Below are 17,608 nucleotides of genomic sequence, written 5' to 3'. Positions count from 1 at the left end.
ATTGCTGGTGCACAGACCAGGGCAGGGTGTGGGAAAGGAAAGGAGACTGGAGAGAAGGACCTAGAATGTCAGGCTGGGGCCAGACCATGGCACAGCTGTGCATACTGGAGAGGAGACTTCATCGCCTAGACCAGGAGTCAACAAACTACAGCTCCACCAAATCTGGCCTGCCACCTCTTTCTGTATAGCCTACAAGCTAAGGATGGTTTATATATTTTCAAATGGTTCGGGTAGGGGAAGAATCAAAAGAAGAACAGTATTTGGTAACATGTGAAAATTATAAGAAATTCAAATTTCAGTGGGCATAAATCAGTCTGTGGTCCCTTTCCTGCTGCAGTGGCAGAGCTAAGTAGGTTGAACAGAGACTCTACGGCCTACAAGGTCTGAAATGTTCACTCTCTGGCTCTTTATGGAAAAAGTTGACCAACTACTGTCCTAGGTCAGTGTTTCCCAAAAGACAGATTCTACAGTCAAGTTGGTCTGTGAAATGCTGGGCTGAGTTAAAATTAAACAGGTGTCTTTACCAGGTGGCCTTCCCCACCCTTGAACATGCTCACGCTCACTGTGCCTCTCTGAGATGGAGAGGAAGTAGGTACACTCATTGGAGCACTGAACTCTTTTTCCAATAAAAAGCTATTAACATTTTGCCAGAAGTGTTCCCTGGAATTCAGTTTGGCAAACACCATTCTAGGCACCAGGGATCCGCTGAAGGGTTTTCAGCAAGAAGATGATGTAACCTGATTTTTTTTTTCTTTTTTGGCTTCCTGACCTCTTGTCCGCTATGGCACACAGAAAATGATTGTTTTTCATGGTTCACTGAGGTAAAGGGACAAGGCCACTGCTCACAGCCATGTCTGGGTGGAGGCTCAGCTTCCCCAGGCTCTGCTGGCTACTCCCAGAGAGTCCTTGTGTTGACCCACCTGCAGCCCCCAGCGAGCTGAGGGTGGAGCAAGACAGGAGCGCTGGGTGACCAGGGACAAGTCAAGAGGTGATAAAAGCCGTGGGGCAGTGGTGGGAAGAAGAATGCAGACCCAGGAGATATTTAGGAAGCCTCTGTGATGGCAAAGGTAACAGAGGTTGTGAGAGGGTAGAGAATGCTCTGAGGTATCCATCCAGCTGGAATAACTGGGGGGTGTTAGCAACGCTGCCACCTCCAGCCAGAAACCCTATTTGAACACAAGCAATTGAACTGTGGGCTCTATGAACTACACACAGCTCTTCCCTTTTCATTTTCTTCCATCAGGAATTCCGAACCTGCCACCACACCCCAGCACAACCTGAGGAGGTGTCAGCTACTAATGACTTCACACCAAAGGAAGGGACGCACCCTCTGTCTCCAGGCACAGCAGCCTTTACAGTCGGTTCCCCAACAAAGGATACCTTTTCTAAATAATAGGGACTCTCAAACAAGCCCAGGGAGCCCCTGTACAAAGGACAATGAGTTCGAGGCTGGAGCCATAGAATTTTTTTAAATTGGGCATGTGTACTTTTAAAAAGACAATGACTTTTTACTGCCATTGTTTCCTGGGTGCTGACACAGACTGCAGGGATGTGGAGAATGGTGAGGGTGGCAACCGCCAACAGGGTGGATGGAAGAACTGCCAGAGAGACAGACTTTGGAGCGGGACATGAATATGCTTTGGTGCAAACGGCTAAGTACAGTAATAATAAATTTATAATATGATTTAATATAATGTATAATAAACTTATAATATGGTCCTGAACACACACGTACATGACTGAAGTAAAATCCTTGAAGCAATACTTACCTTTATTGTCTGCAATGTACCCTGACATTTTCCATTCCATCTACTCTATTTCATTGTTTTAAATGCTGGTATGATCCATTAAACTAATTGTCACCCCAGTAATGGGACGTTTCCTATAGTTTGAAAAACTTAGTATGATCTGGAGGTGGGTTGTGATTCCAATTGTTGGGGGTGTTTCTTAGAATTGGAAATTTTTAGTCTCTCTGTTTCCAGGTTCCAGTACCTGCCAGGAGTTTTGTGGCCAAAGGAAAAGCCCATTCAACTTGCTCTCACATTTTCACATGGGATCAGAGAGGTATTTCAAAGACCCAAGCTTAGTGTACCTTATAGGAATCTTCAGTATGCTTAATGAAATTAACAACTTTTCAAACTCTACTTTAGAAAGTATTTCTAATACAGATGAACCCATTTGTTAGAAAACACTTATCCTAATATTCTTTTTCTACCAAGTAACTTAAAAAAAAACCCTTGATATTTTGGTATTCTTTATAAACTCCCAGAAAAATACATGAACGTTTCTTAACCAGCTTTTGCACAATATTAACTAAGTCTTAAGTAACATTAAAAATCATGTGGGGTTTGAAAAAAAATCATACGGAAATAGCTCTTGTGTGCAAATTCAAGAACCATGCTTGCCCCCAGGCTTTAAAAGATGTTATGTGGCCTTACGCTGTGTGGGAGGAAGGGTCCTGTCTGGCAGAAGAGCCCCCTGTGAGGCCGCCCTGAACAAGCGCGCCCGGGCACTGCTTATCCTTCTAATCTTCGCAGGGTCCACTGGGGGTTTAGGAAAGGAAGGGCAGGGATCCTCCTCTGTGGCAGGAGATGCTGGAGCTTTCGGTTTCTGGAAAGAGATTTTTTTAAATGATTGGCATGAGTTTCTGTGTCTTGAATCAGACTCACCACCAGGAACTGGCCCTGACACTTCCACATGAGCACACGGCTCCCCGCCTGGCTTCTCCCCAGCCCCCTAGTTCTACGTCTCACTGGCCCACCTTACTTATTGTGTTAGGGATGTAACACTTTTTAAATTGTTTTTGTCAGTTATATTGTATTAAGTATTCTACTGTCCTGCTTAGTGTATTTGAAGAAAAGGCTTACCCAGGCCAGCAAACAGATCTGTAGAAGAGACTATATAAAATTTGGTAGAGTATATTCAAAACACTTTGTAAATTTTTGTGTTCAATTCAGCTCAGAAAATGTTTATTGGGCAGTTACATGTGCCAAGAACTATGTGGAATATAAATATGACCCTTATATATGTTGGACTTCACAAACGTATTTTTTTAAATGACATAAATTTTTTGAAAAATTTAGATGAAAAAGTCACAAAACACAAGAGCAAGTAGTCCTGGACTTCTGATATAAATATGTTTTATTTTCTAAATCTCAAGAATTCTAGGCTGATACCCTCAGAAAAGGAACATTACTGGCAAAAAAATTTCAGTTCCTTAAGGACTTAAAACCACCTGCACCAAGCTGAGCCACCCAGAGCATCCCCTGGTCTGCCCTCCAGGGCGCAGTGGCCTCCGACCCAGCCTGGGGCCACAGCTTCACAGGGACCTACGCGCCCACCTTCAGTGTTGCCTGGTAGTCCAGACTTCCTCCACCTCCAGCACAATTATCCATCTATGAAAGAGTAATCTTATGGCAGCAGTGCTTCTAGTCTCTAACCCCAAATAATCAAGTTAAAGTTCCTAACGTCACTTATAGAACATGTGAAATGAGTTACTCCCAATCCAATAGGTTAATCAATAACTTTTTTAAAAAAATCCAGTGTGAAATTCAAGTCAGATAATTGGGAAAAATGGGTGAGGTCATCTATCATATATGACACATAATTGCAACCACTCATTTTCTCATATACATTAATAGAACACAGACATCTATATTAAAGGTCTCTTCTCAAGCAGTTGCTTAATGCAACAATGAGAAATTTTTCAAAATATTTTTATTCTCTTGTTCATTTGCATATGGAATCAGTTCATAAGCCAGACCAAAAAACTAGTTTTATGACTGGAGACACATTTTTCCAAAAACAGTTAGAAAAAAACAGAAATAAAATAATCAGTATAACAGGAAGAGTGAATGACTCTGAGATCAGACCAACCCGTGCGGAATCTACTTTCTGGTTATGTGAACTTGGAGCAGGCTATTTACTTCTCTAGCTATCAAAAGAGATGGCAGTCCCCTTCCTGCAGGAGCACTGACATATATATACAATTCCTGTTATGGAGGCTCGAGAAATGCTAGCTCCTTCCCTACGTAAGCTACTCACCTTCTACATATTGACCAGATTTGGTTCCAAGTTACTTTTAAGTCTCAAAAGCCAAGGTTCTGGCCTCTGATGCAACTTTGCTGGGAAAAAGATCCTGAATTCAGAGGGGTTTATTCTGAAGGAGACAACACTCATCTGTTTGTGTAAATCATGCTATATTTGTTTAATAAAGAGTTGCTTTACTTTTTAGTCTCCTTAATTTGCAGCAAAATAGTCATAAGAATGTGACTTAGGCCCTGAAGCTAAGGAAAAAAAACACTAAGAGTATGATACAGGACAATAAATGCTTTACATAGAATTATGAAAGATGAAGTACATAAGGATAATCTCAATACTGAATATGGATTTGAGGTTTTCTTATCTCAAACTGTCTGTACTCTGCAGGAACCTTGAATCTGAAACAAAGACTGAGCAGTCTGCCAGATAAGAAAAATGCAGATAAAGTAAATTCCTGCTTTTACGGATGCCTTAACTATTACAAATTTTCTGGATACTAAATAAAAGATCTTACAAAAAGAGAAAATACGGTTTTGTAAAGCTAATTTTTACCCAAAAGAGAATAACTGAATTATCTCCGGATGGCAAGATCAATCCCCTAAACAGCTCCTTAACAAAAGCCATCATTTTCCTAGTGCAAAATTAGCCATTGTTGTGTATTATAAAAAATTAGTTCCATTTTGCTATTGGCCTTTACTAAATTATTTACCCCATTTGAACATATATCTCATTGGACTACTTAAAGTATAAAGTGCTACATCTTTAATTCTTCAAGGGAAAATGAAACAAGCTATCAATTTCTATCAGGCTAGGTTCTACAAAAATGTTCTTTCACTTTGTGGAGCAAAATGGCTTTTAGGAAGCACAACAGGAAAATTTTTTTTCTTGTAAAATTCATTGCATCTTAGAATTCAGAGAATATTTCAAGTGAGTTTAAATCTTCACTTGAGAACCCCTCCCTCAAGATTTGCGTTATGACACTAACCAGTAAATGGAGTATACCCAAGGACACTGGCAAAGTCAGGTTTTAAGATCTGTCCTGGTTGATAAAACTGGTCTATTGAAGACTGAAAGACTATTTCCACAGAACAACCCAACCAAAGAAGACAACATTCCTAAAATATGTAAGGGGTCTTATTGGCCTTGACTCTCATCCCACTGCAGTGGGCTCTGACCAATTTCTGACCTGTCTGGATCACCAGATGGGAAGGTGGGGGTCTCATTCTACATGAAGACTGGAAAAGGGGGTCCATGACCTCCCACTGCAGAAAGTTTCTACGATTTAATTTGTAAAGCAACAGAACACACACACCTCTTGGAAGTTCAAAAGCAAATATGTATTAAAAATTCCCCCAAGCACATAACCTTTGGATGTGGTAATTGTTTGCACATTTCTATTACTATGATTTTCTCCACAGGTACTCTGGGCTCCTCTGTCACACTCAGCATGTGACTCACTGCTGTAATGTCACCATTCGTTTCAGAAATTGTGAAAGCAAAAACACTGCTTTGACATTCTCATTCTGCTTTTTCTTACCCTGGATCTCCCCTATCACCAAGATATAGATGGATAGATGGGCTTCTAAATCTCTTTAAATATATATGTATAATATATACATATACTTTGATATATATATATATATATATATATATATATATATACATATATATATTCAGTTTTGTTTTACTTGTCAAATGCTTGGAGCTCAGTTCCTATTTAAAAAAAAACAACTAGCTGAAACTAATCTAATCTATGAGGTGAGAAATCAGGACAGTAGTCACCCTGGGAAGGTGGTTTCTGGGGCGGGGGGCTGATAATGATCTATTTTTTCTTTTTTGCAATGCTGTTTACTGTCTGTTGAGTTTGTGTAAATTTATCAGGCTGCATTCTGATGATCTGTGTCTTTTCTGTATGTCAATAAAAAGTTTAATAAAAATACTAGCAGCTTAAATGACTGGGCTTTGTAGGTTTAGGAAACACAGAGAGAGTTCTATTTTGACAATGATAATGATAAAAGACAAAATTTCCTATCTCCTCTATCTCTTTCCCTACTTTACACAACCCAAAGTATGAGAGCAGCTGTTCCTGTGTACAGAAATCAGAACATCAGCTAACCAGACAGGCAGAATGCACGTGGGAGTAATTACCACCACACAACCGCCCACATCTCAGAGCTGTCGTGGGGAGGTGCAGAGCTGCTAAGAAAGAAAGATGTATGTGGCACACCTACGTGGCAGGTGGATACAAGTGCTCATGGCAGACTGTGAATTGCAGTGCCTTCCTCCTGTTTGTAAGAGTACAGGTGCTGGTGGGAACTCCAAGGGGCCAGCCGAGATGGGAGTGCCCAGTGCTTCCGTCTCCCTCTGAAGCCCAGGGCAGTCCTGAGTGGAGGCAGCCCACCCCTGCTAGAGGGCGTGGGGGAAGCACAAGCCAGAAATCGGGGGAGAAATGGAGAGAAGGGGCAACGTACAAGTGCGAAGAGCTGAGTGGATTTGTGAAATGTAGGAGCTGGAATGGGCTGCTCTCTGGGTCCCTCTTCGCTGACCGACTGACTGCTCGGTGAGGAATTATTCCAAGGCAAATTAGTCTGAGACAGATTTTCCCTGATCTAGAAAGTGCTGACATTTCAATTGGTTAGATCTTCACAGATTCTCTCAGCAATGGTGTCCCTTTGCACACAACACCTCACCCCCACCTTCCAGTGGTCCTGATCCTGCTCCCTCGCCCTCTGCTCCTATTTCACCTGATCTCTTCCCTTTGTCAATTTAGAGGTGACCAGAGTCAAAGCATTCTTTAAAAGGGGAAGCAGAAAGGAGGAAATAACCTGGAAGGGGAGGCAGTCTGAGACCACTTTCAGATTTTCTGACTAGGCAGTCCAAACTTTAATTTTTATTTAAAATGAAACATATCTGAGATCCTTACATAATCCACTATCACAAAAAAATTACAAACTAAAGGAATTATTCTTAGCCTGCTTTTACTTTGCACATAGCACCCAACCATTCTGCAGTGAAGAAATTTAATTGCAACGACCCTAAACAGAAGCAAAGGCCAACATAACCTTTGCCTAACAACTAATTCTGCAGTCCAAGAACCATAGTTTGACAGGGACCAGGTGAACTCTAGAAACTGAGATTTTTGGAAAGAGTAGGACGAAACTGAGTTGAGTCCCAAAAAACTACAGCAATAAAAATAAAGCAATTCATAGGAGTTTCAAATGACAGAACTATAGAATAGAGAGTCACTCTACAAGGTAGACCCACTGGGCTGCCAAACTGGGGGTCTTCTTGTTGTAGCTGGCTCAAAACCCAAATGATTTCCACGGTTGTAGGTGCAAGAAGCCATGTATCAGTAATGGCTGACAAAGCACTTACTGCACACTGGTTCATCGTCACAATTTTGGAATCTTATTTCTCTCATCTGCAATATAAGAACAAGTATGATCTCCCCCACGGAGACATTTTGATAAGTACTTTGGGAACACAGATGCATTTTGAGACAATTGGGGTCATTTGGACATGGATGATACATTAAATGATTCTACTGGGTAATGTTAATTTTCTGAGCTGTGATGACAGCATTGTGGTTGTGTAGGAGACTGCCCCTGTGCGTATGAAATGCACACTTTCGTGGATGAAGTCTTAGAAGGTCTGAAGTTTACTTTAACATAGTTGATCAAAAACAAACATATGCACACACATATACAGTAATAAAAATGGAGCAGCAGCTTGACTGACATCCCAATTCCATGAAAGTCTAAGGAACTGGTATTACCAGGTGCTTGCGGTAGCAGGGGCATCAAGGGAGGGGTGTCTAAAATAAGGAGAACTGGTTGAAAGTTTGTATAATTCCTTCCCTCCCAGCTCCACACAGTCAGGCTACTGATCCAGGATTAGGTGGGACATTTATTCTCTGGAGAGGATAAAACAGAGGGTCTCTGAATCAGCTAACTAGGCACAATTGAGGGTTAACATAAACATAGATATTAACTGAGCATTTATGTACTGAATGCTAGGCATTCCTAACTTCTTCCTCCTGGCTCCTGGAAGCCTTTATTCTCTAAGAAAAAGCTTGAAAGATACTTCTATAGAGAACTGACTAGCCCACAAGGAAAGCCGTAAAGCTACTGCTACTGGGGGGTCTTACAAACAGCACAGCCCAGCCAAACCCCTCTAAATGAAGGTTTGGGTAGGTACTGTCTATGGGTTGACCAACACCTTCCACATGCCTCCACTCTCAAATAAGAACAGCCAAACAAGCAGTAGAGCTATCAGAGGAGAGCCTCTGATATGAAAACAGAGAGACCAAGACAAATATAAAACTGCAACAGAGACACAGAGGACAGACCATGTAAAGACACTGGGAGAAGATGGTTATCTATAAGCCAAGGAGAAAAGCCTCAGAAGAAATCAACTCTACTGCCATCTTGATCTTGGACTCCTAACCTTTAGAACTGTGAGAAAATAAAAATTTGTTTTTTCAAGCCACACACACACACACACACACACACACACACACACACACAGAGCAACAGAGATTTCAGGAGAAGAAAACAATTCAAAAATCAAAACTACCATTAATACATGCAGATAAAATGCTACAACCATGAAAAAAGAACAGAATACTATATATTAAAAAAAGATAATTTAGGGGTGGGGGAAAGCTTTTGAAAATTAAAAATACAATAGTAGAAATGAAAAGGACTCAATAAAAGGATTAGAAGATAAAGTCTCATCCAAAAAATGATATGAGAAAGAGAAAAGAGAAAATAAGAAAAACTGAAGTGCCAGTTCAGGGGCTCCTACATTCAAATAATACATTCTAGAAAAGGTAAACAGAACAGAAAAGAGGGGAAGACATCAAAATAATTTCAAGGACACTTTCCAGAACTGAAGGGTACAAGATTCTACATTGAAAATGCCCAGCATTGTGACATTTCATAACACTGGGAACAAAAAGAAAAATTCTGCAAATTTCCAGAGTGCATCAGCAGTCAAGGTCTCAAATAATTTATTTCCCATACCTCCTTCCTCAAGAAGCTATTGAAGGGAGTTTTCCACTAAAACAAGAGTAAATCAACAAAGGGGAGGACTTGGAATATAGGAACCAGGAAAGCCACCATGGGAAGGAGGAGCAAGGTGTGCACCAGATGCCCAGGGCAAGTGGTCCAGGAGGGAGAGTGGAAGGTTCTCCAAGGAGATGAATCAATAGAACATCTCATGTGCCTGGGTATAAGAAGGAGACCTAGACCACTGGGGAAGAGTTTGGAGTTAAAACAGTAATAATATAAAACTAAAAAAGCAAGGCAATTAACACCAGGGAAAACAAAAAATAGTGTAGGGAAGGAGAAGTAATCATCATTAATTATCATTAGTTCAAGGCCCATCTATAAACAGGATTTATATAATCACAGTCAGAGAAAAGGGACCTAGCCAAAATTATGATATATCTATATTGGGAGTAGCAGTGGGGATAGAAAGGGTGAATGTGCTGTGAGGAGGCGTGGGAGGACAGACAAGAATTAAATCTTCATCTTCCCTAGTGGGAAGTCATTAGATAATTCCTCAAGCTCATAAGTCAGAGAGCAGCAAGACACTGTGTTATTTAAAAGTTTGGATCTCAACACCAAAAGAATGTGCCAAGAGAGTTTAAAGTGAGAGCCGCTGTGGAAGGGAGAATGAAAAATAAAGGGACAAGAGACCAGTGGAGGGTTTTTTTGGTAAGAAATCTTTCACTCAATATACATGCACCTATAGTTTACTTGTATATGTAACTATGAAAAATAAAATATATATTTGTAACTTAAAAAAATACTGTGAAACATTTTTTGCCAGGTTTCTATATATTTCTAAAACTCTTCCACTATCAAACTATAGGTGAATAATAGAAGTGTTTCATTAGATACTAACCATTATATTTGAAAAAATGAAAAAGAATTTTCTTTCATATTAAATTATTAATACATTTAGGTCTATGTGGTCACTTTCTTAGCATATATAAGTGCTGATTCCAAGTAATTGGGACCAATTCCATTTCACAGCACTCATGGTAATACAAAGTACTCACAAGCTCTAGAGGACTGAGACGGGTGCCAGAGATGGGCTTGGAATCAGAGGACTCAAAACTGGACGCATGGACACTAGCGCAGGAGATGGAACAAAAATGTTAGTTTGCAAAGCATCATTTCTTTTATTTCTAGTATATGTTAGTGAACTCTAGTCCCCAAACAACTAAAAGCATTCAGTGCATAACCTTGAGGAAGAAGTAATTTTTAAAGAAGCACAGTACTTTACACATTTTATTCATATTCTTTTTGTTGATTTTAGGAGGATTAAAAATACTGAATAATGAAAAGAAGAAATGTTTATAGTGATTCTTTTTAAAGCTTCTTTCATATCACTTCTTTCATATCAACCACTATTAACCATTTCAAACCAAAGCAACTTCTTGGACCCAAGGTCTGGAATTATCTTTAGAAATCTTGAACAGACACGAGAAGTCAAACTTAGAAAGCAACTATCCACAATTAGAATTAAGGGAAAATGTCATCTGGTGGTTTACACATCTGAGTGTACAGGCAAGAGAAATGTCACATACCTGAAGGAGGATGGAGGTCTATTTTCTGGTGTTCTTGAAGATGCGGATCCAAATAGTTTTCTTTGGTCTTCCAGTGGTGTAAGTGGTCTTTGGGTCCTAACAGTTCTCAAGGCATTTCGTGCTTCACTTATGATTTCTGCGCTTGTCTTCTGCTTGGACACTGAAGGTCGGTAAAATGGATCCAGCTTTTCTAACTTTTTATCATTTGGAGACAGCATCTTTCCTTTTAAAGTAAAATGTTCTTCAGATAAACACCACACCCTGCAAATAAATGGTAAAAAAAAATCAACTATTTTCATTCAGTCATTTAGAAAGGAGTGTTTAAAAGCTACTCATACATGCTTAAACCATTATTCTACATTGAACTTGAAAAAAAATCACATCTTTTCATTAAAAATCTACCAGGCAGTTACAGTTAGAAGATAAAGATGGGAGAAGAGCCTTCAAAAACACAGGATGACAGCAGTTAAGCCTCTGGGAACACATGTGATTGAGGGAAATGATGTGCGGGGAAGAGATCCAGAATGAAAGCTAAACCGGAGTGCAAGAGAATAAACTGTGAAAGAATCCAGAGCAGGAAGGGAAAACCATCTGATAATCTCCAATACATAAAAAACACATGGTATGTGTATGTGGTGGTGGTTCTGTTAACATTTTTAACCGAAGTTTCCGTTTCTTTTCCACTGCCCCGCACACAAAATGTGAGTATAAAGTTAAAGTTAGTCAGATGGGGCCTCTTTCCAAACTATATTAGCTTTTATCACTGTAGTTTGTACACTCAGAAAGGTTTAGCCTTACATTTGCCTATATATTTGAATGAGTTGATTCGAATCACCTTCTATTTGAGATAGTGTCCTACCATGAATAAATACCAAATATCAATACCAAATACCAAATATCCTTTCCCAAGCTACTGCCCAGTTAAAGAGTTAAAGTCGTGTACTAATTAGTGTATAGTATTAGGTGTTCATTTAAAAAACAAAATGAAAAACTTTAATCCCCTGAGAAAGTTATATCTCCAGGGAGACAGAGGTCTAGAAATTATTCATATATTTCAGCTGCCCAATTTTAGAATAATTTCTACAAAAAAAGAAAACAAGTTTTTGTGACATATGCCCAAGGAAATGAAAAAGACTCCATTTCTGTAAGTAGAATCAACAGGTGATTTCTTAGACAACTAAAGAGGATTTATTATGATTCTTAACAATAAACAAGAACATATGTTTTGTTCTATCCACCCTAAGAGTTTTTGAGGAAAACAATATGATGATAACTACCCACAACGTGTTCCAGGTGAATATGCCAGGTGTTTACTTGATGGAGATTCTGGGGATTGAACTCAGGACCTCAAGCACGCCCAGCATGCACTCTACCGCTGAGCTGTACTACACCCCGCAACAACTTACTTTGCTTTTCAGCACATTATCCTATGACAGCACCTCCACCACTCAGGCCACAGCCACGTTTGCAGAGCAGGCAAGCCAAATGTTGCCAAGGGTGCTAAATGATGAGGGTCCATTTAATTACTGGTTGATTACAGAGTCTCTAAGAACCTAGCATTTCATTGGATGGGAGAGGGTTCTAGTTTTCAGGGACTGAGTCAGGAGTCTTAACTACAAATTGCGTCATCTTAAACAACTGCTGAAGTACCATCTATAGGTTGAAAGAGACCATCAGAAACCTGCTATTCTTTATCAGACTTCACCTGTGAGGCATTACCAAGTGAGGATGCCAATCTTTTGGAAGCTTTCAGCTGTGAGTAACAGAATCTGTCTTTACCTGTGCTGCAAATAGTCAGTCACCTGAAGCGGATCCTTCTTGCTAAATGCAACACTGCACTATCAGGATGTTTGCAACAGGGGAAAGACTGGCCATCTCCATACTCTTTTTCCTACAGATCAAATACTCAAGACCGTTACCATGATTTTGAATGACTTTTGTGTTAATATGAGTATCCAAAGAAGCAGTGGTTAAATGCTTAGATGCTGGAGTAAGGGTTCAAATACTCTGACAATTTACAGCGATTTAACCTCCACCAGGGCTTCTAACTTCTCTGAGCTTCAGTTTCCTCGTCTGTAAAATGTGTGTTGTAATAGTAACTGTTCTGAGAATAACATAATCCATGTAAAGTGCTTCAGCATGGTACCTGGCCCTTAAAAAACATTAACCACTGTCCAAGAGCTATGTAATAAAAGGATACAACAAAAATTTTTCCTATGAATGAAAAACTGCCTTTAAAAAAAGAAGTTGCAGGAGAAAGGAAATGGCATTGTTCAGTGTTTCCATACATTTTATGTATTTTAAAATTTAAACCAGGGTGTTGTGCTTTATGAAAACAGAATTTTTATTAAGTATTTTATGGATTATCAGCTATGTCAAAACACAACTAATCAGAATTTGGTAGATTCACAAAAAAGGTTACAAATAAAGAGTGGTACTTGCTTTTCTACCAAGTAATTCACCAGGGTGAGATGGAGGATCTGCTGTGATACTCGTGGGAATGGATAAAAGGGTTACGCATATATGATTTATTTTAATGTATATTGTTGCACATACACTTATTTATTTATTGTAACTCTGTTGCCTAGAAGAGCCCAGATGACAATTTGTGTGACCTTGGCTGGATCACTGCCTAGACAAAGCTCCTTAGTCTATCACACTTTCATTCAACAAATACTACTGAGTTTCTACTAAGCACCACGCGCTTGGCTAAAAGCTCAAAATTTATAGAAATAAAGACAGCCGCGGCCCGACCCGGAGAGCATGCACAGGGCACTCTCTGTCCCCATCCAGGGACAGAAAGACGGAGAGGTTCCCGGTGAACCGCCTCACCTCCCGCGCGGACAGCGGCTCCCCTACTTCCTGCAATGCCCCTTCCTCCACCGGTCCAGACCAGAGCAGAGCACAGCAGCATCTTCACCCTGCCAGCTTGTCCGCTTGCCCGCGGGCTGCTCAGCCCGCAAAGCCGGGCCAGCCAGCGTCTCCATGGTAACTGTACACAAACTAACTATACCCGCCGCCCGGGATGCCTCCCTGCAGAGCCAGGTAGCCGCCTGGCAGGCGGAGCTGGCCAGGGAAGGAGTTGGGAGCGGGCGCAGGGAAGGCGGCTTCCGGCCAGACCCAAAGCACCTGTGGTTAGCGTTGGAGACAGTAACAACTGCGGAGATTCAGCTCATTCTCCAGCTTTTCCGAGGCAGCAGCAGCCGCGAAGCAGAGCAGCAGAAGGGCCAGGCGGGGCCCGGGGGGGTGGGGCCAACAGAGTCGAGGTGGGAGTTCCCTCAGCGCCGCTCGGCCACTGGGCCTGCGCAGGTCTCCCCAACGCATGCGTGGAAATGCTGAAGTTGGGCGCCAGCCGGCGGTGGAGGGCAGGAGCCTGGGCAAGGGCTTCAGGATCAGAGTGGGAGCGTCAGGTGCTGCGAGAAAGGGCGAGGGATCCGCGTCGAAAAGCGGGGGTGGAAAGGCATCTACTTTTAAATTAGCAGTTTACGGAACCGCGTTTGTTGAGCCCCTAGGAGATCTCACCGCCTCTACAGAATAACAATAAGGATGGCAGCTTAGTGTTAGGGGTAAGATTCAGGATTTACTGGTTCAAGCTGCGTTCAGTATAATCTTGAACTAGTTGCTTAACCTCTCAGTTTCCTCATTTGTCAAACGGAAGGAAATAGTTGTACCTAGCTAGGTCTTGTGGTGGTCGTGAAGACTGAAGGAAGAAATAGATTAAGTGCTATGCATGTGGCAGTCAACGAATGTTAAAGTTTTACTTTTAAGACCTTGCATTTGTGAAGCACTTTAGATTTCACAAAGGATGTTTCACTGTATATTATCTTTATGAGCATCCCTGGCACTCTGAGGTCACCAACTTGGCATCCCCATTCACAGGAGACAAAATAGGGGCCCGAGGTCTAGTATGTGATAGGCACAGATTCAAGTCTAGGCATCTCACCAGCAATCATTTTTTTTGTTCTTACTGGGTTATCGCAGTTGATTGACGAAAAGAACCCCACTTATATGTTCCTGGTTTAAATTCTGTTCTTTATTATTAGACCATTCAGCAACACTTTACAGTGTTAAATACAAGTGAGACCATAATCACTTTCCATTCAGGTTTGCACCACGTTTTATAAGTATGGGGATTTTTCCACTGAAGTGTTGTTGTCAACATTGGAAAAATGCCACATCCCTTCATGCTAAGTATTTTATAAAGAATAATTAAATTGAGAATATTTTTGAGCACATACTATGTGTAATGCATGATGCTACGAGGGAAATTATATTAGCCTGAACTAAAGGAATCTAAATATTCTTCAAGATATCCAACAGGATTTCACATATAACAGACAATAAATATTTCTTAGTTGATTGGATAATTTTAGGGCCTAATACAAAGCATTTATGTTCTTCGGTGTTGAAATCTTTTCCAGTGATTCAACATGATTTATCGTATCATCAAGTTTCTTTTACCGGTCAGTGGACTCCATTGTGCAAAGAGACCTTTGCTCATTTAATATAAAACCATGACTAGTACTTTGAATTCACAACTTGTAAGACATGATCAAAATGGAACTTTATTCTTGTCTCTCAGTACCATTTAGAAGTATAGTTCAGTATTGGTTATCTTCCCCCAGCCCTGGATAGAAAGTTGGGTAGAGTTGTATTTTCTGCTCATTTATAGATAATTGATAGTCTTATAGTAGCTAAGTCTCAACCACAGCTTCGTCCCAAATTCTAATGTTGGGTACAAGATATGAACAAATGCATCAAACTTTACTTGGAAGTTAGCCTTCGTCCCCCATCCCCTTCTTAGGCTTAAAGCTGTAGTTGACTTTCCCAGCAGAGATGCAACTGGCTTGGGCTCATCACTTCCCCATTCACTGGAGGTTCCTTGAGACCCAGCCTGGGTGGAGGTGGGCAGAAAGTGGGGAGAGGAGAAGCCAGGAGGTAGAGTACTCCTTCCAGGAGTTTATGGCTTTGAGCTTGCTGTGCCTGGCCCATGGTTAAAGCAACCCATGTGGGTCTTTCCTGGCTCCTTTGGAGTTTCCCATTAATGGGGACTGCTCTCCCTGAAACCCTGAGTGGATGCAGTGCTATTCCACTGGTTGCTTGCAACTCCTTCCCATGCTCTAGAAATCCAGAGTTCACTCCAGCCCCTTTAGATGGGTCCAAAGATGACCTCATATCTTGTCCAAGGGAAACCCCACATATCTCTTGCCCCAGTGACTGAGAGTGAAGTGCCATCCCAATGCAGTAAATGTCTGCCAGGCACATCAGAACTATTGAAAAGAATGACAAGGGCAGAATTATAGGAAGGAATTATTTAAAAGCAATAAAGCATCTCAGCTTACCTTACCAAAGGACACAAAATAGGAGAATATTGAGGATATTATAGAAATGGTCTATTATACTGACCTGGCTGTTCCTCCATGGTTACCTGATGACTAACAGAATTTGACATAGTTAAGTTTGTAAGTGGAATTATTTTAGAAACAAAATTGTTGACATTTCTTATACTTTAGAAAGATTAAAGAAGAAAACAAAAGATTGTTAGTATCTGACATTTATAAAGCACTTTATAGTTTCCAAACTGCTTTCATTTGGAGCAGTTCATTTTTATTGTTTTATTTGGAGTTTAGAATAAGCCTGAGACATCACTGGTTTGGGGATTATTATCCCAATTTGAGAGTGGACACAACTGAAGTTCAGAGAGGGTAAGTGACCTGCCCACAGTCATATAGCGAGTTAAGTGATCTGAGACCTGGTGTTTTTGGTGCTCAGGTCCCATGTACCGTCCACCATTGTACACATGTAAATGTAATTTTTCAGGCTGAGGCCTCTCATTCATGGAACTGAGAGGACCCTCCTAGGCTGCTGACACTGTTAAGAGATGTTCTTCATTTTCTCCTCTCACTCATCTCAAAATATATCCTATGTCAGGCTACAGGGAGCAAGAGGAATTTAAGGATCTTTACATTCACTTGAAAATGTCTGCTGGATTTCTGGGTTTTGAGTTAAGGTGAGAATTACATAGGTGGTAGAATGGGTAATACTAGAATTTCGCATACCCTAAGATGCAAAAGTGCAACAGAATGAACTCGTAGCTACTTTTAACCACAGGCTACCAGTGGGTTTTATAGTTTACATTATGGTTTACATCACACATACTTCATATGTAATATCTAGAATTTCTCTTTATTTATACATTAGATCTATTTCTGAAAAGATACAAGTTAAATAAGAACTTCTTTAATGCTCAAGATTCCCTCAATGATCTTTAGGACCCTAACACAGATGTGACTCACAGAGGAAAAAAATTGTCACCTTCTGTCCCCTGCTCTCCTCAGATCTCTTAGTTCTCCTCCAACTTGGGACTTGGGGTAGGGTGGGTGTGGTCTGGAGGAGAAGCCCCAGTCCCAAGATTCCATCTGTTCTCCTTCTCTGGATCCCAGAGGGGTGTAGGGGAAGAGGATGGTATCCCTGGCCCTCCAGCACTGAGGAAGAATGAGGTTCCGAGGGCCTGAACTCTGACCACCTTCCCTTTCTTCCCTGCCCCCAGAACTGGGCCACTTCTGAGTGGGGCAGTGGGTTCTAGCTCGGCTCATACTGAGAATGTAAGAACTACAAACAAAATTTCTATTAAATTAAGTTTTGTGTCTTCAAAAAAAACATTGCTTCTGCATGGAATAAATGTCACCAATTTAGAGTTCTGATATTCATTTTGAGACACTTTCTATTCTTGTCAATTTGGAATCTCAGTGTTTTAATTATTTTTATCACACACACAAAAATATTTTTATAACAATCCCTGTGAGGAGTTCATCAAATTGATAGCCTATGCAGTCCTGGCATACAAATTTAAAGGTACAAATACATTAGAATGCAACTTAATGAAAATTTACAATGCAATGAAAATTAACTAATTTCATGGAACTGGATAGACACAAAGCTGTGGAACAGTCCTAAAACTTACTCACT

At 40.7% G+C, this 17,608-nt stretch overlaps 1 protein-coding gene and 1 long non-coding RNA gene across 8 annotated transcripts in view; one reads left to right on the top strand and one right to left on the bottom strand.

Moving 5' to 3' along the window:
* Positions 1-13,874, bottom strand: part of ARMC2 (armadillo repeat containing 2) — a 95,124-nt gene extending 81,250 nt beyond the window's left edge. For 4 of the 7 annotated variants that reach the window (XM_031680167.2, XM_072965680.1, XM_072965682.1 and 1 more), the window contains exons 1-4: positions 13,769-13,874; positions 10,640-10,900; positions 10,109-10,181; positions 2,439-2,610 (exon numbers count right to left, since the gene is read on the bottom strand). In XM_031680167.2, the coding sequence (XP_031536027.1) occupies positions 2,439-2,610; positions 10,109-10,181; positions 10,640-10,857 (463 nt within the window). In that variant the 5' untranslated portion in view covers positions 10,858-10,900; positions 13,769-13,874. Of the gene's footprint in view, positions 1-2,438; positions 2,611-10,108; positions 10,182-10,639; positions 10,901-13,471 lie in introns of those variants that run through there. The other 3 variants (XM_072965679.1, XM_072965678.1, XM_072965683.1) reach the window with 3 other exon arrangements.
* Positions 13,496-17,608, top strand: part of LOC140697684 (uncharacterized) — a 31,145-nt gene continuing 27,032 nt past the window's right edge. Inside the window, exon 1 of the long non-coding RNA XR_012074897.1 lies at positions 13,496-13,627. This is a non-coding gene — a long non-coding RNA (uncharacterized lncRNA). The remainder of the gene's footprint in view (positions 13,628-17,608) is intronic.

Source organism: Vicugna pacos, chromosome 8 (assembly GCF_048564905.1).
Source record: "Vicugna pacos chromosome 8, VicPac4, whole genome shotgun sequence".
Lineage (NCBI taxonomy): Eukaryota > Metazoa > Chordata > Mammalia > Artiodactyla > Camelidae > Vicugna > Vicugna pacos.
Note: the sequence above shows the minus strand (reverse complement) of the source record. Positions and strands in the feature narration are given on the sequence as shown.